At 35.6% G+C, this 22,993-nt stretch overlaps 3 protein-coding genes across 3 annotated transcripts in view; 1 reads left to right on the top strand and 2 right to left on the bottom strand.

The window, feature by feature from the left end:
* Window positions 1–1,095: 1,095 nt before the first annotated feature.
* On the bottom strand, window positions 1,096–5,861 carry LOC132034143 (gibberellin 20 oxidase 2-like). Its single transcript, XM_059424408.1, has 3 exons — window positions 5,291–5,861; window positions 3,961–4,282; window positions 1,096–1,533 (listed from the first exon to the last, which is right to left on the bottom strand). The coding sequence occupies exons 1-3, from the start codon at window positions 5,755–5,757 to the stop codon at window positions 1,264–1,266; spliced, it is 1,059 nt and encodes a 352-aa protein (XP_059280391.1). The 5' UTR covers window positions 5,758–5,861; the 3' UTR covers window positions 1,096–1,263.
* Window positions 5,212–22,993, top strand: part of LOC132034144 (dephospho-CoA kinase) — a 103,155-nt gene continuing 85,373 nt past the window's right edge. Inside the window, exon 1 of the mRNA XM_059424409.1 lies at window positions 5,212–5,223. The gene's annotated coding sequence lies outside the window, so the exon portion shown is untranslated. The remainder of the gene's footprint in view (window positions 5,224–22,993) is intronic.
* Window positions 9,022–22,678, bottom strand: LOC132034142 (E3 ubiquitin-protein ligase BRE1-like 1). Its single transcript, XM_059424407.1, has 18 exons — window positions 22,464–22,678; window positions 21,193–21,354; window positions 20,488–20,788; window positions 20,234–20,395; window positions 19,288–19,481; window positions 19,117–19,200; window positions 18,872–18,991; window positions 18,406–18,592; window positions 18,138–18,298; window positions 17,976–18,047; window positions 17,679–17,755; window positions 15,869–16,063; window positions 14,733–14,805; window positions 14,541–14,627; window positions 11,046–11,183; window positions 10,767–10,969; window positions 10,499–10,664; window positions 9,022–9,672 (listed from the first exon to the last, which is right to left on the bottom strand). Exons 1-18 carry the CDS (start codon window positions 22,479–22,481, stop codon window positions 9,541–9,543), a joined length of 2,532 nt encoding a protein of 843 aa, XP_059280390.1. The 5' UTR covers window positions 22,482–22,678; the 3' UTR covers window positions 9,022–9,540.

Raw genomic sequence — 22,993 nt, 5'->3', positions numbered from 1 at the left:
ACCTATAAATATTGTTGGTTTGATTAAAATTTTATTAGTTTTCCCTTATGCTAAAATAAATTTTCCAAGATAAAATACCTAATTCCTCCTCCATTCGTTTGTGCTTTTCGTCGTTTTGAATAAGGTACTTGTTCATAGACGTTTTTGTAAATAGTTTTTTTACCCCTTATTAGGAGCTTCCATCATTTTGCTCCTTTTATGGCTTGAATCCACAACCTTAGAGTTGGAGGTGGATGGTGATTACCATATGAGCAACCCCCTCTTGTCTTGTAAACAGCTTTAAGGCAGTTTTCATCATTATTTTTAACATATCAATTGCTCATTACCGGCTTCAATATGTCAATTTTTTAAGGGTAAGTTACATTTGGCCGGCTGGTAAAAAATAATTACATTTGCTTGCCAAATATATATATTACACTAGTATATATCAAAAGTAAATAAAAACACAATACCAATTAGAAACAAATACTCCAACTACAATAAATAGGCGTTTGGCCATGTAATTTGGAGCTCATATTTGAAATTTTGATTTGAAATCGGCATTTGTTTAAACGAAATTTCAATTTCATTTCAAATTATGATTTCAAATCTCAAATTCTCCAAAAGTAAGATGTTAATTCCAAGTTTGTGATGTTGGTTTGGTAAAAAAAATAAAACTCACGCTCGACGTGAAGAGATTTTCATACCATGTGGGAAGATTATATTAAAGAATAGTCAGTTACTACTATTGTTGATTTATTGTTAACTAGTTACTACTAGTTAAAATTATGTGTATTTGAAAATTTGTAATAGTATGTAATTGCAAGCATTTATTTATAAAATAAACATGGAGATATGCAATTCATTAATAATGCGGTTTAGAATTGCGATACTTTGTTTATGAACTATGATTTGCACATTTAAAAATATTGTAAAAGATTTAGGTAAGTTTTGATAGTTTCACAAATTGTGGGATTTTCATGTTTATGAAAAATATATTATAATTTGTGAGATCCAAATTGCATGTCCAATAAAATTTTAACTTCAAATAATGATTTGAAATCATGACCAAACTGACCCTAAATACGCCTAAATCACAAATTGGAGTAGGCTATATAAATTTACTAATCATGCTTCTTCATTTAAATTCATTTCAGTCCAACATTAAACAAATTAAAACAAAAAATACTTCAAGTTCTCTATATTTTCTAGTTGCATTAAAATCTCTTATACAGCCCACAATATAGATTGGATAAATAGTAGTACATGTTTTTTTGTTTTTTGCTATGTCGGATTATTGAATTTGGAAGAAAGGAACCAAAGAGTGAAGTTTTGGAGAGTAGCTTGATCAGCCCTATAGTGGTTCTGTGTAAAATTGAGCAAATCAAACCATGTGAAGTCAGGGTACATTCTTGGCCCTGAGACAAGATCTTGTGGGGGTACTATAATTTTGTCTTCCCTTGGGCAGAAGAAAAATGCCAATGATATTCTGTCAAGTTGTCTGTTTACTATTGCCCTGTGCACACAACTTTTGTATAGTCCATTTGACAGGGCCTGCACTTTAAACAAAGAAATTTTGTTACTATATGTATGTAGTATAAATTTGAATTCTTTGCATATAGTCCATCCGTCTATTTTTACTTGTCTGTGTTAGTCTTGTCCACACCCATGAAGCGTAAATAGAGTATAATTTTCTTATATCACCCATAATTATTACTAAGTTATCTAATGATTGAAATCAATCAAATATGCTTTAAAAGTTACGCAGCCACTAACAATTCCTTAAAGTTTCCAACTCAATAATTAATAATAATGGTAAAATAGGTATGAAATGGTAAACTATCTCTTGATTTTTCAAACTGGATAAGTAAACACATCTATTTTTAGTATGCAGGACTAGTAAAAATAGTATTTTTTACAGAAATAGTAGCAAGGCAGAAAGCCCTAATACTCATCCTCGTGATCCCACCTGCCTCCTTAATTCCTTGGTCTACTCCAATTTGAGAAACGGAGGATAAAATTATTCCATTTCAAATAATTTAGGGGTAAAATTAGCCCTTTGCAATCCAAGCTAGAGCAATCGTCATGAAAAGGCTATTCCTGAGCTATTTATTGCGGTAAGGATATTTTTGTGCCAAAAATAAAACATAATGCAAAGTTGTCTCATTTCGAATAGTCTGGAGGCAAAGTTAGCTTTTTCCAATTCAAGTGGGAGTAGTGATGAGGTCTTTTTTGAGCTACTTGGCTGATGGTAAGGGTATTTTTCAGTTATTTATTAATGGTTAGGCATTACTGTGCCAAATACAAAATGAAAGTCAAAGTTATCTCATTTCCAATAGTCTAGGGGCAAAGTTGACTATTTTCCTTTAATTATCTAACAAGTTAGTTGTTACTTACTATTGTATCAGGTTATCAACCGATGTTAATACGTAAATTTACCTATAATTATCTGATGATTACGTAAATATCTTTTTTACTGTCAACACATAAAATTTAAAGAAAAATTTACTTGTCATATCTATCTCTAAGACCTATTTATGAATAATAACTATTTTTTATTTTATTTATTTTTCCTAGCTAAAATATTTTCTTAAATTACACATCATAACTAGTGTCTTGTATTTCACAAGTTCCTCTTTTAAATTGATTTTTTCTCACCTACCAAATCTATCTTCTCCGTCACCCCTCTCTTTCTTTCTCTCCGTTTCCCTCTCCTACCCCAGATCTAGTTTCCCCTTGCCTCTCCCTCCTTCAGGAGTTGGCATTCTCTTAGCATTCTTATGTTTCTTCTCTAACAACGCTTGAGGAAAAGCCTCCACAATTCGTTTCTGCGATTCAAGTATCATCTCGATTCTTTTCATCTCCATTTCCATTCTCATCTCTTCCAACTCTCTTGCCATATCCATCTTCATCCTCTCCATTCTCCATCCCCTAATACCTTTATCGCCGCCACCATTTCTCCCATTGGGTCCCCCGGCTTTTTCTTCTCCCCCACTCCTTCACCAACAACCATTTTCCCCAAATCAACCTTCTACACATAACCATCCCTAAAAATCTTACTAGACCTAAAATTATTGAGTTATGTATTTCCAAGCCTAGATCTAAATTGCCAATCGGGTTTGGTGGGAAAGCATTGGTTTGGCTTGTGGATGCTTTAAAAGCTCGTGATGAAGGTGGACTTGATTTATTCTAATTGATTGCCCGCATTGATGAAGGTGGAGACCGGAATTCATGGTCTTTTCTCCTTCTTGTATCTCAGATGTATTTGAGTGTATTCGTCATTTTCTTAGTGTATTTTTTTTGTATTTGACAAGAGATTGGACCGGAATCTATAGCTTCTTCTCCTTCTTGTATATCAGATCTGAGTGTATTTGAGTGTATTCGTTTTTTTTTTTTAATTGTATTTTTTGATTTTGACCAGAATCTATCTCAGATCTGAATAAATACAGTGTATTTTTAAAAGGATTTGAATGTATTCTTCATTCTTTTAGTGTAAATACAGTGGTATTTTGTTTTTCACCGGAGATCCGACCGGTTTTGATTGTATTGTTCCTTTTTAATTACAGTGTATTTTCTTCATTTTGTCATTTTCTGAGTGTAAACACTGAAATACAATTAAATACAGAGAAAACAAAAGGATTATCAGTATATAAATACAATGAAATACACAACTCCTTCGTGTATTTAAAGGATTTACTCCACTCTTTTATGATACATGTATTTAGCTGTATTTAAAAACATGAAAATACGAGTAAAACTCCTTCGTATATTTAAAGGATTTACTCATTCTGTTTTTATGATACATGTATTTCGTTGTATTTTTAAAAAAAAGGGAAATACAGTCGAAACCACATAAAAGGTAGCTACGATTTGTAAATTACAAACTTATAGCTATATAGTGTTAGGAGCTTATAAAAGGTAATTGTTTATGTAAGTTTCCCAAATTTTAAACTCATAGCATATATGTACTTTTGGACTCACCGTAAAAGTGTCACCAATATTGATGACGAGTGCATCAGGCCTAGGTCTCACTGACTTCCACTTGCTATCGACAAAGACTTCCAACCCTCCAACTTGATCTTGATGTAGTATTGTCAATGAATTTGGATCACAGTGAGGTGCAGTTCCAAGGGCTAAATCAGGATCTTGGCAAGTTGGATAGAAATTACATCTCATTATGGAATTTGCATCTCTGAAAAATTCTTTGTAGTAAGATTTTTCTACACCTAGGCTTATTCCCAATATCTCCATGATTACAAGTCCTAACCTCTTCATTTCCTTGCAGTATCTCTCAAACACCAATCTGTTAAAAATAAAAATAAAATAAAAAAAAAAGGAAGGAGACGACAAACCGGTGGTGTAATTAGTATTAAGTTTAACTTTTATATACTGATAATTTAAAAAATTTATACTCTATATTATGACCTTTAGAAGATGGAGTACTTCGCAACTATAAGTAACTATTTATAAAAGTGGGATCAATAACTTGAAAAAATTAGACAAGTTCAAACATCATCTTAAAACGCATTGACAGTACGGCGCCGTTGACAGTATAAATTTCTTTGCATTGTCAGTATACAAAAATTAAATCGATTAGCTTTAGTAACATACTACTTTTTTATTTGACCTCTAGTAATATCAAGTATACTCTATCTCACGACATTATCAGTGACAGAATGCTAGCCAAAGAAAATATACCCTCAATTTTGACACTTTCCAATAAGAAAATTGTACCCTGTATACAACTTTTAACATATGGGAATTCCTTAAGAACTAGTAATAAATTTATTCATGTGCCATTGTATTTACTTTGACGAAATGAACTACAGTAGGCTGATACGGTCTGTTAATGTCAAGGAAAATGAATAAATGAAGACTAAACTTTTATGAAAGGATAAATAAATACTAAAATTTTGTGCATGGACAATGTATAGATTTTTCACTTTTGATAAAGTTGATCTAAATTAACATGTTATTCAGAATTATCGCAAGCATAATGAGTAGGTTGGAAAATGGACAATGTATAGATTTTTTACTTTTGATAAAGTTGATCTAAATTAACATGTTATTCAGAATTATCGCAAGCATAATGTGGTAGGTTGGAAAAAAAAAAAAAATGTATCAACATGCTATAACAGGTTAAATTGCAATGATGATATCTTTCACTATCAATATATATAATTTAAATACAAACACATAGTATTCATATAAATTCCCTTATGAAGGAAAGAGAAAAAACCTTGGATATACCCAAGTGGGATACATATCCTCACATTAATTTCAGCATAAAATTATGAGCAAGAAAACTTACCCCATTTGTTCAAATTCTTTTCCAAAACCAGATTCAAAGAAATCAACAACAACACTCTGATTGGAGCCACTGTTTTCATGAAAATTGAAGGATAAAGTTTCTTTCCATGGCAATCTTGAATTAAATCTCTCTGCATGGGCACTTGAATAACCCCACAAACTACCATGTTGTTTCTGAACCTTTAATTTTACTCCTAATGGAAGCTTAAAGAAATCATTAACATGAGCATGAGCCATGTTAATTAGTTGAGAATCAACTCCATGGTTAATAACTTGAAAGAATCCATGGTTTAAGCAAGCTGTTTTGACAAGCATGGCTACATGTTGTGTTGCCACAGAATTATTGCCTGTAAAGATGCCTCTAAGATCTATTACTAGTTCATTTAGCTCTTCTTGTGCTTGTATTAATTCTTCCTTGGGATAAATGAATTCTTTAGGTATGTTGGTTTGTTGATGAAAATTGAGCATTGTGAGAGAAATACTTAAGTGACACTGGACTGCTGCAATAAACTTGTGGATGAGATATGTCTTCCTTCTATTTATAAGGATTTAAGTTATATATATTGATAGTTTAAAAGAAAATTACTCTATTAGTATAATTTAATTGGTTATCTCTGGTCAATATATTATTCCCTCCTTCTCGATTTATGTAACATTTTTTCTTTTGTAGTCAGTCCAAAAAAGAATGACATGTTTTTATACTTATTAACAATTCAACTTCAAACTTCTCATTAGTTTTAATGAGATAATTTTTTGCTATAAAAATATTTATGGCTCATGTTAGATCACAAGTTTCTAAAGTCTTCTTTTTCTCTTAAACCTTGTGCCCAATCAACCATTTTCACATAAATTGGGACAGAGGGAATATTTTAAAAAAAACAAAAAAATCATATTAAGCTTGCTATGTATACCAACCTGTTGTTGTAAGTTAACGTAATGGTATTAAAATTCTACACACTCATTGTGCAGTACTAAAAACTTATTTATAAATGCCAAATTTATGTCCGGATAAAAAGAAGAGGGGCAGTACTTGGCTTTAGTATAGTTTTTTGGCGGGACATAAATCACAAAAAATTCACAAATAGCCACTTTACCCTGCTATTTGAAAATAAGTCACGCTTCCAAAAATAATTGAAATGTAGCCAATTTTTCATTTAAAAATAATATTTAGACAAAAATAACTCTCAGCTTAAAAAAATTACAGAGATCTGTTTCTTCAGCTTTTGCTTTCTTGAACTCCAGGATATGGAGTTCAGCTTTTCCAACTTAAATATCTAGGACCTTGTACTGGAATTACAGATATTTTGTTCGATTTTTTGATTAAAAAATACTCTTCAATCTAATTTATACAAGTGAAACTCCAGGACATTCAGTTTTTACAACTTGAAATGTCAGAACACCGTCCTGAAGTTGGAACAAAAATAATGTTCGTAAACAATATCCTCCTCTTCGTCATCATCATACATGCTACCCACGACCGCATTATGAATTTGTCAAATTAGGCATTGGACCTAACTCACACCCTCTGTGTGGCCTCGAATTTCAGGGAGCGAGGATGTCGTATATATCCTTCACCCCCCCCCCCCCCCTCCCGCCCAAATCACGACATTCTTTTATCGGGGTCCATTGTTCGATGCGAGCGTGCACATTGTTCATGGACCGGGGGCAATTTCACCCCCCATCGGTCCAGGACCGGTCAATTGATCCGGGGGAATTTCGCCCCTTTTTTTTCCGAGGGTCCACACCGGATCGGGCCTGGCTCTGATATCATGTCAAATTAGGCATTGGGTCTAACTCACACCTCAAAAACTAGCTCAAAGGGAATAGAATTACCTAAGTCTTATAAGGAGTCCAGGATTCTCGTCGGTCACCAATGTGGTTACTTCAACTATGTTTTGGATGATGTTGATTACGGAACTTGGAAGTTGAAATGAGAGGTTGTTGAAGTTCCAGACTCCATTAGAAAAGAGGCATGAAATCTTCATGGCATCCTCTGTAAAGTTTAGAGGTCCATATATACTATTTTTGTGGAGTCATAATTTGGAATCCATCTCAGTCAAAAACTAGTTTTGTTACCCTAGTGCACCGCATTTCAACGTTCTAGACTTTGGCCATCCTAATCATTTTTTTTTTAAGTACAATGCTAAAACACTCACACATAAAATGTTAGGCTTCTTAAGCATTCTCCAAGCTAACCCAACTGGTAAAGTTCTCTTTTTTATCTCAACCTTTTGAAAACCCAAACCCCCAGTGTGTTTTGGCTTAGTGATAGGATTCATTCTATGAGATACATCTTTTTCCTTAACATTAATTAGTGGTACCCCAGATGAAGGTCCTTTGATATCTATTAATGTGGTTAGTGGTCTTGCTAGGCAAGCTATACTGCATAACATGATTAGGAATGCCGCTCAGAGAGGCTTTAGCCTAAAGTCGTACGCCAACCATATTGAATAGCTTAATTTTCTAACATGCAAACATTGTGTTCAGGTTGTCAATAATGAACTAAAATTTCCATTAATAGATAATTATGAAAGATGGGATATCCCAGGTATTTGCCAGAAGACTTTCCATTTAATAGGTAATTTATGAAAGATGGGATACCCGAGGTAGCGAGTAGCAGCAGTGTAGGGCTTTGCGGTCGTTAACGGGAACGGATGAAGACGAGCACAACACCCTCCGCACTCGATTGGCTAGCGTCTTTTGAATTTGCCAAAGTTATTACTTGCTCCGCTTCAAGATAATTGTCCTCTTAGCCTTTAACAGAAAGAAAAAAAGTGTTTTGACTAATAGCGCTGTTTGGCCCTTATTTAAAAAATATTAAAGTCTTAAAAAAAAAAAAGTGTTTTGACTAAATCCTTAACTAAATACTACCTAGTTAATATAATTTCTTAATTACATAGAAACTCACCTATCTAAATAGGGATAAATCTCAAAGAAAATAATTAATTTGTTAATTCATAGTCATCTATCTAAATAGGGATAAATCTCAAAGAAAATAATTAATTTGTTAATTCTTGGTTATGTAAGTGGACACGTATTTATACAAAAACAGAAAGGCAAAGTTGATTCATATTATGAACCGTAGAGAGTAATGATCTTGATTGTTAAGTCATATCATCAGTAGCAGTTGCTAGAGAGCATAGTTGATGCATTACCCAGATCTACTATGGCATAGCAAATAGGATGAAATTTTTGCTGACAATACACTATCTACTTCTATAATAATAAAAACATTTTAACATAATGACCGATCAGACAATGAAATGGTTTGTCACTGCTTGGCAATGTTCAACCGAAGTACCATAAGACATAAAGCTTGTACTATAATTTTATAAAGCTTTCGAATAAAACGCCTAATTGATACAAGTCAACGTCAACAGAGTTACATAATGGCAATTCCTACAGTTAACACGTCTAGACAACATCAAAGTGTTTACCTTCTTCCCTCCAACTACTCGAGTTTGGACAGCTTTTCCAATATCATTCGTGTATAATTTTACAAAATCTGAAACACGTCTGCTAGCTGTTTCTTAAAGTTGCAATGGTTGTTTCCACATTAAAACATCTTTCAAGCAGTTTCCCTCCCCTTTTTTTTTTTTAAAATGTTTATTTTGTTTTCGAAAACTTGATTAACAGAGCAAAATAAATTTGCCAAAATCAGCAAACATTTCCCAAACGCCCAAAATTATTTATCTGCTAGCAATCCTCTTTTCTGATGACACAAGACCATGGTAAATCAAATGAAAAAATAGAAGATTAATTATATGCATCTTTTGAGACGATTGCTAAGAAATTGAGGCAACAAGTATACATAATGCTGCATCTTGCAGTTGTGCTTGCTAATGTCAAGGTAGAACATGTTAGTACTGAACTACTTGAACTACTTACCTATTCAGGCAGTAACTATGAAAAATTACAATATATTTAAAAAAAAAAAAAAGAGAAGCGGCGGAGGGGGCTGCAACAGGTAAGCAAACTCTCTATTTGAGGCATTGGTGGACTTAATAACGTGGTCATCTACAATAGCAACCAAAGATATGAACTTAAGTGCAACAAGGGAAGTCAAATTAACAAAATCCGCAACCTTGGACACTTCGGATCAGCACCAGCAAATCCATGCAGACTATCAACTTTCAACAACCGGCAAAAGTTTCTATTTTATGTTATTACCTGCACAAATATGCCCAGACCATCAATGAACGACAATCTTGCTTCACATCAGGAAAGTCCCAGACATTTTCATGTTCCTGATCAGATATAAACAGCCTTCACATCATTTGCTCCAAAACTTGCAGAGCAAACAGGGCACTTGCGGTGACGAGTCTCAACAATTTTTTGGATACACGGATTACAAAAGAGATGGTAACATTTCGCGAGGACAACCTGTAATGTAATAAAGAAATCTTAGCTCTCGGAGCAGAGAGTAGATATCAGTATAAAGAGTCGAGCAAAGTTAAATTCTTTCCTCACTACGGAGATAATTACATGTATGGAGAAAAATAGTTGTACCCAAGGGTATGGCCTAGTGGTCAATGAAGTAGGTGCAAACCTTACGGAGAAAGGATCAAATACCAACAGATACAAAAAACACTGGGCAATTTCTTCTCACCTGCCTAAACCATAAATCTTAATAAGCAAAGTTACCCCATAACTGTGCTAGTGGGGAGGTAGTGTACCGGTGGAATAGTCGAGGTCACCACCGTTATTAAAAAAAAAAAAAAATTGGAGAATACTAGTTCTATTATCACCATGCCAAAATTGAACCAATCACTGTAATAAGTTGGCACTCAGAATCCCTTAAAATCTCACAAAATGGTAGAAGTGCATCACTATGCTTATCCACATCGGACACGATAACATAACAAATTTAATATCTATATTGTAGCCAGCCTACTGGCTATCACATGTTTGGTTAGGATGTACTATTATTTTATTTTGGATAAGTGATATTCAGTCTCGCTATTGGTTGTTTCCCAAAATTTAGAACCATAGGATCTTGTCACTGAAGAATCTCTTGGATAGCGCATACTATTATCTCAATAAACAATCTAAAGTAAGAACCCATAAATCTTTCCTTCTCATCTGCTGCCAAGATCACAAACTTGCACAATGCATCCGACAACAGATGTGACATTTTATAGGTACTTTCAGCTTCACCAAACTGATATTGATCAACCAAATAAATAAGAAAAAGGTCAGTTGGTCCAACCTCTTTTCGCCTATCAAAGCAAACACTACAATTGAGTATTTCCTTGTATTCCCTTAGTTTCTGCTGAAGCTTCTCAAGAACAGATGACCCTTCGATGTGTGATCTCAAACGTAAAGTCTTTCTCCTCAGAGCTTGCACGTCCTCCTCTGCTCTTTTTCTCTCAAACCTAGCCAAGTAAAGTGAGGACCAGATAATAAAGGAATGCACGAGATTAGTTTAAGAACTAAATTGCTACTGGGCATGCAGACAAAGGGTAACCTTCAATTACCTTTCTTTCTCTAGTTCCATCTGCAACTGTGCAAGATCAACTCGACTTTTGTCAATCTTGGATTGCAATTCTTCCAGTGTCTCCTGCGATTGCTGGGAAGATTTTCTTACATCTAACAACCGTTTTTGAGTGTTCTCCAAAGCAAGAGAACTCTGAACCCTATCTTCAGCAAGTTTCTGAACTAAGTCTGAGCATCCCCTCAACTGAAAGGAAATACACACACTTCAAGTCTGGAGAAAATATAAAACATTTGGCACTTCAGAGAAGATCTCCAATTACCTGGTCATCAATTTTGGCAGCTTTCATTTCATAGGAACTGACAACTGCATTGGCATCTTCAACTGCTCTCTCTGTGGTTTGAGTTTCCCAGGCCAAACAATCCCGCTGTTGTCTTGCCCGTACTCCCTCTAAAACAAGCTGCGGAACAGAAAATAAAACAGACCAATGACTATTCAGAGTGTGCATGCCAGCAATCATGTAAAGCAGACAGAACGTTTTTCAGAGTATGCTTGAAGATGTTGAAGTGATGCAGGAAAGTTCGTGGACGGGGAACACCTTAAAATGAAAGTTCGTGGACGGGGAACACCTTAAAACCCAACATATCAACTCAAAGATACAGGAATGTATCTAAATTAGTGGTCCAAGAAAAGGTTTTTTATTTTTTTTTATTTTTTTTATTTATTTATTTTTTTTGGATGAAGGTAACAGTTGGGACAATGGAAATTTTGCCGGCAATACGAGCATGAGAATTAAATTTGTCGTAATGCCCAACGCAATACTGGAATCTCCCGGGGGTCAAAGAAGCGTGGGACAAGTTAATGCCACATTTACGATGACATTACTCTGCCTTATTGAGAATGGATAACAATGGGAATTCGCGTAAATAAAGCGCAAATTGAGCGAACCGAATGGCATTTTGAAATGGTAATACCAATCAATCCATTATTGATTAGCCAAGTGTTTACCCTACTGATCAAAATAGGATCTCACAACAGCCACAAGGAGGAAGAAATATTTACACAGCCAATAGTGCGTGAAAATCTAGAAAAAGAATACCCTAATAGGATAAGTTTCACAATGTAATGCATACACATAAGTTTGAAAACAAAAAGGCATTCTGAATTTTTTTTTTTTTTAAAAAAAAGAAAAATATAACCGAGGTTGTTATAGATTCAGACCAGAACTACCATGACTGAAATGGAAAAGGGAAAAAAGAACACAAGAAAATACAATGCATAATCGCCACAGAACTGGGGGAAAATCAATTGAACACAAAGCTGTAAATGTCTATGACTTCAGCTTTGTCAAAGGCTCGCTTTACACGAGCTTAAGCCTTGAAGCCAGGTGTAAAGTAGTTGTCCGTGCCTCGGCCACTTCAGTACAGCCCTCAAGGCACTAAGGCATACGCCTTATCGCCTATAAGCTTTCTTGAAGAGATTTGGCACTAAACAATAAATATTTCACCTAATAATTATGATCTTTTCTATTATTTTTGTCTAGATAACTGTTGTTTGGGTCTATAGTTATTATTCTTGATTCTTGAACTACATATTATATTCTATCTCCCTTTCCATTTGAGCCTTTCTTTCTCAAGGCCAGCACTTTGTCTGCACTTTGCTCCAGAAACCCAATCGAACTTTTCGCCTTTTCATCTTTGATGAAACTGCTTATTACTCTTGACCATATGTATATACATCTTTTATTTTCTTCTTCTTACGCGCCTTTCTACAGTAATTCTCTCACACTATATTTGTGCTTTGAGCCCCAGCTATACCTCGGCCGTTTCTTTCACTCTACGTCTTTGACCCTTTGAGAAATTGTAATGAGATAATTGTGTTGTTTACTTCCAGGTCTTTTACCAACTCTACAGGCTCCTTGCCATGGATGCGAGGCAGTCCGTTTTGACAAACTAAGGTTCCATGCAAGTTGGTTGAAAGCATTCTTACAGTCAAAGATTTTCCAAAATTCTTTACTGCTAAATTAATTTCATTCATTTAGGTATAGTTATATAGTTCTAAGTAGTTTCCCCAAAGAAATACATATAACAGAATAATGGCTGATGAAAGATAGCCATGGAAGTAGCAGCAAGTCAACGTTTTTACGGAAAGCAAATCCGAATCTGTAATTAGCATTTAATAAAGATGTGTTTCTGTACTCTTTTATTGGTGCAAGTAGTGATGCTGGCCCTTGTATTTTTTATTTTTATATTTTTTTTGATAAGGTAAATAATTTTATTGACAATTAGGGAATCTCCGTATACAAGCCATATACCAAAGAAGATAACCTACATCAAAATATGGTCCTCAACAAAAGAGGTCCAATCCTCTCTACAAATAGGGACCTCGTAAGTACACCAAAAAGTAACTAGAGACAAAACACTCCTATGCAATTTTACAAAATCTTGTTCCACCCCATCAAATGACCTCCTATTTCTTTCTTTCCAAATGACCCACATGATTGCTAAAGGGGACAACACTCCATGCTGTTAGGGCTTCTCTTTCCCCTTCCTATGAGTCCAACTTTGCAAAGCCTCCTTCACTGTACCCTCCATAACCAATTAGCCACCTTACAATGCAACAGAAGATGATCAGCACTTTCACGTGTACTCTTGCACATAAAGCACCAACTGACATAGTTGATCCTCCTCTTTCCCAGATTCTCCGTCATTGAGATCACGCCCCTAGCCGCGGACCATACAAAGAAACACACCTTCCTCGGTGCTCTAGGACTCCATATAGCGTCATGGGGGAAAGTACATTCCTCTCTCACAAGTAGTTTCTTGAAAAAAGCCCTTGTACCCTTGTATATATTTTCTTTTGGATAAGGTAAAGGTTTATTGACCAAGTACCAAGAAGGTACCAAGAGTTGCAAAAGACTTCTGGGAATATCCACACAGTCAATTACATATATATTTGACAGCACCCCCTTGTTGCTGGATAGTAATACTATTGATCTTTAACAAACAAAAAATAATAGTAGCCGGGTACAGTGGGGTGACAACCACTGATGAAAATGAAAAATGTAGATCGGGATGTCACCATCTGGAGGGGTAGTAGTGGTTAGCAGTTAGACATAGAAGAGCTACTTGGTATAGTAAACCAATATAGATGCAGTAACAAACTTGCATCGGAAATTATTAACACCGGAACCAATGTAAACCATTCATCAGAAAATAATGAACACCCCTCTGCAATATTAATCACTTTTTCTCCTTTGACATGTGATGTAAAAGCAAAAGCAAAAGTTAATCGCTGGAGACCAGCATCATAAATACTTTACATCTTACAAATGAAGTCTGAAGAGAAATATCAAAACCAAACTTCTCCCTAATTTTAGTGACTCTACCACACAGATGAACTTCATTTCACATGAAGAAGTTAATTGACTCATGAAGCATCTAAATTGAGAACAAATTTCAGATTTCACCAATTAGGAAAAAAAACAGGGAGGACTAATGGTACTTATTTATCTTAAGTGACTAATGGTACATAAAATAGTATAAGATTTTTACCCCTTTTTTTTTTTTTTTTTTTGATGACATGGGAACCCGCAGCCACTACCTTTTGGGTGCGCACAGGGTAAACCCAGCTCAACCACACAGGAGAGGTAACCCGCACTAGGCAAGCCCCGTGCGACGAGCTCGACTCAGAAGGCAAATCCCCTGCTGTCGTTGGCAGGGGATTTTGAACCTGAGACCTCCATTATGAAAGCCCCATGCTCAACCAATTTTACACATTCTAAAGAGATTGAAGGCTTTCTTGTCAGATAGATTACCTTGATATTATAATCATCTCTCTCTGTGATTTGCTGGAAGAGCTGCTGATTTTGAGCTTGCATATCATCGTAGGCCTGCCCAATTGTCTGGAACAAAAGAATTTCTCTAATCTTTCAGATTGTTTTACAAGGCTAATGTTCCGACTTCCATATAACTAACCTATAAGCACACAAGTTAAGCAGTAAACGGACCTCGATCTCAGATAGGTAGGCCTCGGTTTCTTCATGCTTCGACTTCAAGACTTCCGAGAGTCTGGACCGTTCCCTGAAGTAACGAGAACCAACAATCTTCGTGAATATTTTCAGGACACTAGTTAATTATTACAAGGAACAAGAGAAACAAGAGTTCTATCAAACTGATAAAAAGAAAGGCTCTCCAGAACCATCTTTCTCTCCAAAGTCCAAGGTCCTCTCTCAAAACCAACACCTCCTGATGAGAACATGGTTCCCCGCTACAGAAACTTTGATTGGCAAACATGCTGGAAGTTGTAATGAAGGCATGGATACAAATAGTGGACTTGTGACCCTCAACAACCAATACTTTCTCCTTAGTCAAGCCCAGAAAGCATGGCAAGTCGTTTGCCAAGTCCTTACTTAGGAGAGTTCTCATGTATGGGAGCAGGGGCGGCTGCACCCTATGCCCAGGGTTGTCACCCGACACCCCTTCGTCGAAAACGTTTTGTAAATATATATACATATATACATGATTTGAAAAACGGAATACAGTACAAATAATATAAATGACACTGCTTAACCAAATGAGCTTCGTTGGCTCGTTGGTTTAGCGCTTCACTATTGCAACAAACCTCCCAAGTTCAAGCTACAGCAAGCGCCTTGTGCCTTCTTCTTCTTCTTTTTTTTTTTTTAACACTTTCTCGTAACTGGCCCTTTGTTTGTACTAAATAAGTTAATGTTGCTAGCGAGATTTGAACTTCCAACTCCTTGTCAAGGAATGACAAGGTAAACCAGACTGACCAGATTCGATTTAGGTAAAATTGTAGAGATTAAATTACTTGTCCAATGAGGAACTGGACATAGTTATAAAGTTTAAAGTTAAACCCTGGTTTGAAAAATAAACTGTTCTCCAGTCTTCATAATAGTATTTTTATTAACATAACGTTGTTATATAAATTTTTCACTTGTATTCTTAAATGTCGACATTGCTTACGAAAAATCCTATGTACGCCACTGTATGGGAGTACATATTAACTTCAGCTCCTAGTTAGGAAGACGTCATCTTATTGTTAAAGCACACAGACAATTTTCTGAATGATCTACCAACAGCAGTATGAGGACTCATCATTCAAAATAACAAGAGGGCAACAGACCTTTTAGAAGCATCCAGCTTCTGTCTCAGCTCTGCAATCTCAGCTTCTGCAGTACCTAGCTTCTGCTGGGAGTTAGCCTCGGCTTCAATAGCAGATTTCACTCTCAATTCCAAATTGTGTTCATCAAGAGAAGTCTTCAGACTCTGAACACCAGCCCAAGCTCTGTACTCAGAATCCCGAGCCTCAAAAACATCCCTGCAGTCACCATGGTAATGTTTGGAAGCATTCTTAGTGAAGAAAAAGATCCATTCAAGTAAATATATGCCCATTGAAAATCTATGTAGCTAAATGATGAAATTCAACAGCTTATCAGCAAGGATTCTATCACAGAACACTAAATGCTATTTCAGCATTACGAAGTAGAAGAAGAGCTTCTGCAAACATATTTGTAAGACTTCACTGCAAAAAGAATATTCACCCATATATTTTATCTCCAAAAAACATCTTCAAGGTCAAACATTGACATTCGATTGGTCAAAACTCAAAAGTACCTTAGGCAGCTCAAATGCAATTAGAAGCACCATAAGAAACTTTTGTCAATGTGATATGTCCAGATAAATAAGATCTAATTTACAAGCATGATGAAAGCATGTCGTATTCAGAAATATAGAGAGCCAACCGTTTTCCACATCGACATATTAGTTATCATTATAAATATAATATAATCAAACCACCTAAAATAGATCCCTAACAGATGCACCTCAGTTTCATACATACACATGTTATAACAAATTCCAAGGTAACCCATTATTGCAAAGCCACAATATCTCAGACCAATTCAAAAAACAAATGACTTGAGAAAATCCAGCATCACACTAATCCAATGTATATAATGCGAAAATTAAATGAAAATAACAGTAAGGTCGCTTCCCTATATACTGCTCAGTTCTAATTTCCAGTAGGCTATTCTGACATAATTCCCTTGGGGACTAGGAGTAGTTTTGTAAGCCTTTAGAGGAGCCTGTTATGTGTCATTCGCACCAAAATCAACAACCCATGAATTACGATGAGCACTTAAGGCAGTACCTGATTGCACGTAATTAGATATGGAAACAGAAGGCGAGTCAAGTTTGGGCAGGAGTCAGGGAAGATGCTGAATTTCATCCGAAGACAGTCTCGCCCGAAGTCGTTCCACACATAGTTTTAACAGGTCTCCAAATCAGAAAATTCTAGAAGGAAGTTATCTATAAAGCAGTCCATCAGAGAAGAAGAAAAAAACTGGAAAAAGAAATTGAAGGACAGATCTATCTCGCCCGAAAACCAGGTCTGCCTCGCTGGAACCCTATCTCCGGTGATTTTAAAAATAAAAAAATAAAAAAATAAAAAAACAAACTGAAAATTGGTGGGTTGGCTCGAATTTGACAGACAAACCCAAGCAAGAAAGAATCTCGAAAAAATTCAGCCGGAAGTAGCCTTTGAGGACAGCTTCAAGGAGGGAGAAAACTAGACCCAACCTATAGTTGCGAGGGAGAAAAAATCACCTCAAAAGGCACCAATGGCTCTGATACCATGTAGAATTTGAGAAAAAGAAAAGGGTTTTTTTGATTTTCAGCATGTCTTTACATCACATGAAAAAGGGTATTTATACAAGTGAGTCCTAATTGATTAAGGAAAGTCAATCAATTACAATAAAAAGGAAATAATTTATTTCATAGTTACTCTACAAATGGAAAAGCAAATCTCCTAAAATCATGCTAATTAATAATACAGTCAACATTTAATCACACGAAACACATTAAGCGTGCACCAGGAAACTCTTCAACAGTAAGTGACTTCACTTGATCACAATAAACATCCAACCATGTCTTACCTTGAGAAAGCAGATTCACGCTTATACATTTCCAAAATGAGCTTTAACTGCATATCACTCTCTTTCAAATCATTAACCTGCGCCAGGAAATTTAAACCAAAGCCTAATGTCATAATTTGTATTTTGTCAGGCACCTGAAATCAAAAACTCTCACGAAAGAGGCCAAAAAATTGCAAGTGACATAATACAATGAAGTAAGAACTAACTTAAAATTAATAGAGAACCCAGCAAGAATAACAGATCGGAAATAGATGCTGAAAGATTGCAACAGAGAGACAAGAGCAAGGTTGAACATACCATAGCTTGCAACTTCAGCATTTCAGTCACTTGGGAAGCTGACTTGGCAGACAACGTTTCTAACTCTTTTGACTATTAAAAAGCAAAACAAAAGCATTGTTTAAAGAAATGATCATTTGAAAAATAATGGAATAGTACAAGTTAGAGGATTAGCACCAAAACCTTCCGATCAAGAATACTGTTAAGTGACTGAACATCAGCTCGTAGTGAATGAACATCTGAAGCAGTCTCCTTATAATTACTTAGTTGATTCTGCATATTGCCCATTGTTTCAGGGAATGAAGAAACCAACGTTTTAAATTCTGCGATAATTTCTTTCCTACCTGAAACAAATGGCATCTATCATTAAATATTGCTGCATGTTACCATGTTGGAGTACACATTTTAAGGGTTAAAAATAGTAACCAACAACAACTGCTTTTCTATATACCAGGTTCTCTTGATGCTTCTTCGAGCTTAGCCTCAATCATATTTCTTTCTTGCATGTGTTTTTGTATCTCCTTTTCTAGCCAGGCTATTCTGGAATCAGCAACGGTGGAAGATCGCCGAAAAACATCAATTATATCATTCTTCAAATTCATTTCTTTTTCCCTCCACGAAAGATTGTCTTTCTCCACCTAGTTTAATCACAAAAAATTAGCAACAAGATAAACCAAATAAAGGGCAGTCCGGTGCACTAAAGCTCCCGCTATGCGCGGGGTCCGGGGAAGGGCCGGACCACAAGGGTCTTTTGTACGCAGCCTTACCTTGCATTTCTGCAAGAGGCTGTTTCCACGGCTCGAACCCGTGATCTCCTGGTCACATGGCAGCAACTTTACCAGTTACGCCAAGGCTCCCCTTCAACAAGATAAACCAAATAAAGAACAAATACAATCGAACTACCAACCAGCTACAACCTGTAGTTTCTCATATAGGGACTGATACAGAGATACATCTTCTTTAGCTTTCGCAAGTTGATCTTTAACCAAGGCATATGGTTGGGAAGAGCATATGGCTTTCACATTCTTTAGTTTGTTCTGTCAAGGAAGTATCCATTCAAACCAATAGTGAAGAAGCAAACAAATGAGGTGCAACAATAGTAAAACAGCGAGAACACTAGCAACGAAGAGAGTGGAAGGAGATCAAGCAAACCAAAGTGTACCTGTAAGTTGGACAACTGCTTCAATATGTCTATCCTTTCTTCATGAAGACGCTTGAGTTCGAATAAACTGAAAGAGGATTGATCCTGCAAACACGATCTTGTTCATATAATACATTCACCTACTTAAGTGGGATCCAAACATGAGTGCAGACGCACAAACCAGTAAATTACCAAATACTCCTTAAGTGTGGACTCCATATCCTGCATGTCTCTCTGCTTATCTCTCGCCTTATCATTAGCAGAATGCTTATTTCCAAGATTCAAGATAGGGAAGAGGACCCCCTTGGCAGCATCTTTCTCTGCTTTTAAAATTGCCAATTTGCTATTACTTTCATCCAAATGTGCAATGGTTTTCTCCAACTCCCCTTCATATTACCAGAAACGAAAGTTAATATCAAAAATCAACATCTAGCTCATATGGAAATCAATATTCATGATGGCATTAGCAAAAGTTGACAGTTTTGATTGAAAAGCCCATAGAATAAATCAGAAAAAGCACATAAATCAGAAAAAGCACATGAAACAAATTCTGATAATTTAGCTGACTAAGCATTTGATTAATCACACTAATGCATTTAAGATTCATTTAAAGAAGAGATTGTTTTCATTTACTTAAACATAAAGGTGAATACAGATTGTTTCTTGCTTCCTACCTGTATTTAAGATGAAGCTTGACAAACTTCACAAGGATAATCAAAGAAATTTAAGGCCAAATGGAAAAGGACAATTAGCTGTTTTTTTGGGGTGAAAGGTAAAGGTTGCAATTAGCAGTCAATGTTCTACCGGCTATGCACCTTTTGTCTCAGAAACTCTGATAAGCAAAAGCCAGTCTACACACTACAATCATACCAGAATAACAATATAAAATGAGAAAAAAGTGCTAGTTACAATAATCAAGCCAAAGTGACCAGAACTCTGCCGGTAAAAAGGAACATTTTAAGTTTAAACATCAACAAAGGCAACATGCTTGGGTAAACAGTATTCACTAAATTAAACAAGTTGCCACCTACCATGACCAACTACAAAGTAATATTTCAAAATTCCAGAGTATTCTGAGTTTTCCAATAACAAATGTCAAAATATTTACCATTAACTTGATTCAAGAATAAGGAGTTACCTCTTAAACACTTAAGCTCGGCATTATTCTTAGCATCAGTATCTCTATGATTTTGTAATGCACCAGCCAGGAATCGATGCTTCAAATGAAGTTCATTTATTGCCTGTCTGAGATCTTTAACTCCTATATGTAAATCATTCGATGACTTTTGGAGGCATGATCCTACAGAGCAAAAAATTAAAATAAATTAAAGCTGGAGAAGGAATAAGGCCATCTCATTTGAATTGAAGATAAAGCATTTGAAAACTTCTTACCGTCTTCAGGAAGCGCCTTGAGAACTGCAGCACACAACTTGTCCTTCATTTGCCAAATGTCATCTACAGTGGCTACTATATTCCGCAATATTTTCATGATCTTTTCATCATCCATTTTCTTATGTTCATTTTCCATTTGAGTTACAGAGTTAACAGCAGAGCTGCTTTCAGTTGCACCAGTTTGTAAAAGGCGACATAAGAAAGCCTCCTCACATTCTGTACTACACTGATGGTTACTTGCATTTCCATCTCTTAATGAATCCTTTGTGCGGATGGAACATACTTCCAACTCAGCAACCAACTAGTAAAGAAGCAAGTCAAAAGTTCCATTCAAAAACATGCAATACTATACAGGACATGGAAAAACATGTCCATACATTTGTCTAAATAAGTGCCCATTTGTGTGTACTTTGAGGACCAGGCTGACAATAAGCATATACAACAACAACTACAACATACCCAGCATAATCCCACGAGTTGGGTCTGGGGAGGGTAGGATGTACGCAGACCTTACCCCTACCTTTGTGAGGTAGAGAGGCTGTTTCCGATAGACACTCGGTTCAAAAGAAATGTTCCAGCGCAGGATTGTAAGCAAAAATTTTAAAAAAAGCAAAATACCAAGACATAATACACATACAGAGAGCGCAAATCCATGTTAGGTAATATCATGCTTAAGTATCCAAATACTGGAATCAAATAAAATACCTCTTGCCATGATTTCTGAATAACCGCTAGAATGTTATCATATGGCTTCTGTTTATCCGTCAATTCAATAAACTTATCTTCAAGAACCGCAATCTCAATCTTCTGAGCTTCTAGCTTTTGAGAGAGTTTTTGGTTTTGATGTAGTAGGACCGCAGTGTCAAGCTATAACAAGCAAAAATAATAAACACGAATGTAACAAATGTGTTGAGCTGCTGCAAACCAAACTAAAATACAATCTGAAAGATGGGACACCCTTTGACAAATTTATTTTCCAAGAAGGTGAAGACTAAATCATTCTGTAACATGTGAAAATTAGATTCAATAAGCATATCATCAATAGCCAAAATGCGCAACGGAAAAAATAAACAAATGGAGGACACACGTTTGATTGGTTTAAGGGAATATGAAGGAAAAGTAAGACTGCATAAGGTGTGCTCGGTATGGAGGAAGTTTTCCAATTTTTTCATGTTCGGTTGGGTCAAAATTTTTGGAAAACATTTTCTCTAGGAAAATAAGTTCCCTAATGAAAGTAGGGAAAACAAGTTCACCAAGTGGCATTCCACATTGATTGTCTCCTCCCCACCCTCGAACGCACCTCATCTTCACCTCCACCTCCACCCCCACCCACCACCCAAACCCCCAAAACCCCCGCCCACCACCTAAACCCATCCCCAACACCCATCACCCTACATGTCTAGATTATATACAAATGCTATTAGGATAATAATTTTCACTTACAACGCAAAAAATAAGTAAGAAACCCACTTATTTTTCTGGATAACATTTTTCAAGAAAACATTTTCCTTCATACCGAACGTACCCTAAAATAGAATCCAGCCTATTGCTTGCTTCAATCCCTTTCTTGTTTCTTTTTTAAAGAGGGGTGGGGCGTAATTCGAAAACCAGCATCCCTGTTAAACACTACCAGAATCACTAGGGTTTCATTTGCTGGCAGTATACTTCCTTTTAAATATATTAACTGTTCAAACTCTACAATAAACCACTCCATCCCTCCCAATTCACTTTCAAGAAAACACAATTTTGATTATTTAAAAACTCAATACCAAAAACTGTCCATGTTCAAATTACAAATTTTATACAAATAATAAAAGCATTAGTGAACGATGTTCATTTTAATGAAGCAAACAACTAACAACCATATTAACACATGCCAAGAATCATCAAAAAAAAAAAAAAACACATGACAACACAAAAAACAAAAAAAAAAAAGTATAAATTAAGCAATTGAATTTCGCAAGGAAAGTACTAACCGGTAATAAAGTTTCCATTGATTAAAATTATAACAAAATAGTGAAGTTGTTAACGGTCTGTTTGTTATCTCCGGTAACGAAACTGTTACTCCGGCGGAATAATAATCATCAGAAGGAACATTTGTTTATTGAGAGTAGGGTCAAGCCAAACGGGTTATGACGGCGAACGTGTTTTTTATTTTTCAGTATATGTAGTAGTTAAGCAATTTTTAAGTAATTGCAAACTTTTTTATTGTGAAAATCGTATAGTAATTTTGCAATTTGTAAATGTATAAATTTTATTAAAAACTTGCGAAATTATTAATGTTTCAAATTCACGTCACCGGTAAACAAATTGAAATTAATTAATATCTTTTGAGTAAGGTCTTGGGAGGGAGTATTATATGGAAGTAGTAAGTTATCACTAGAATTAATGAGTAATGACATCGCGGGGATAATTTTTGAGTCTATTCAAAATTTTAAAAGTAATAATTAGTTGGAATAATCCATCTCAATTTATAAATGTTTAATAGCTATAAAATTAATAACAA

This window comes from Lycium ferocissimum, chromosome 10 (genome assembly GCF_029784015.1).
Source record: "Lycium ferocissimum isolate CSIRO_LF1 chromosome 10, AGI_CSIRO_Lferr_CH_V1, whole genome shotgun sequence".
In the NCBI taxonomy this organism is placed as follows: domain Eukaryota; kingdom Viridiplantae; phylum Streptophyta; class Magnoliopsida; order Solanales; family Solanaceae; genus Lycium; species Lycium ferocissimum.
This window is presented reverse-complemented; position numbering and strand designations above follow the sequence as displayed.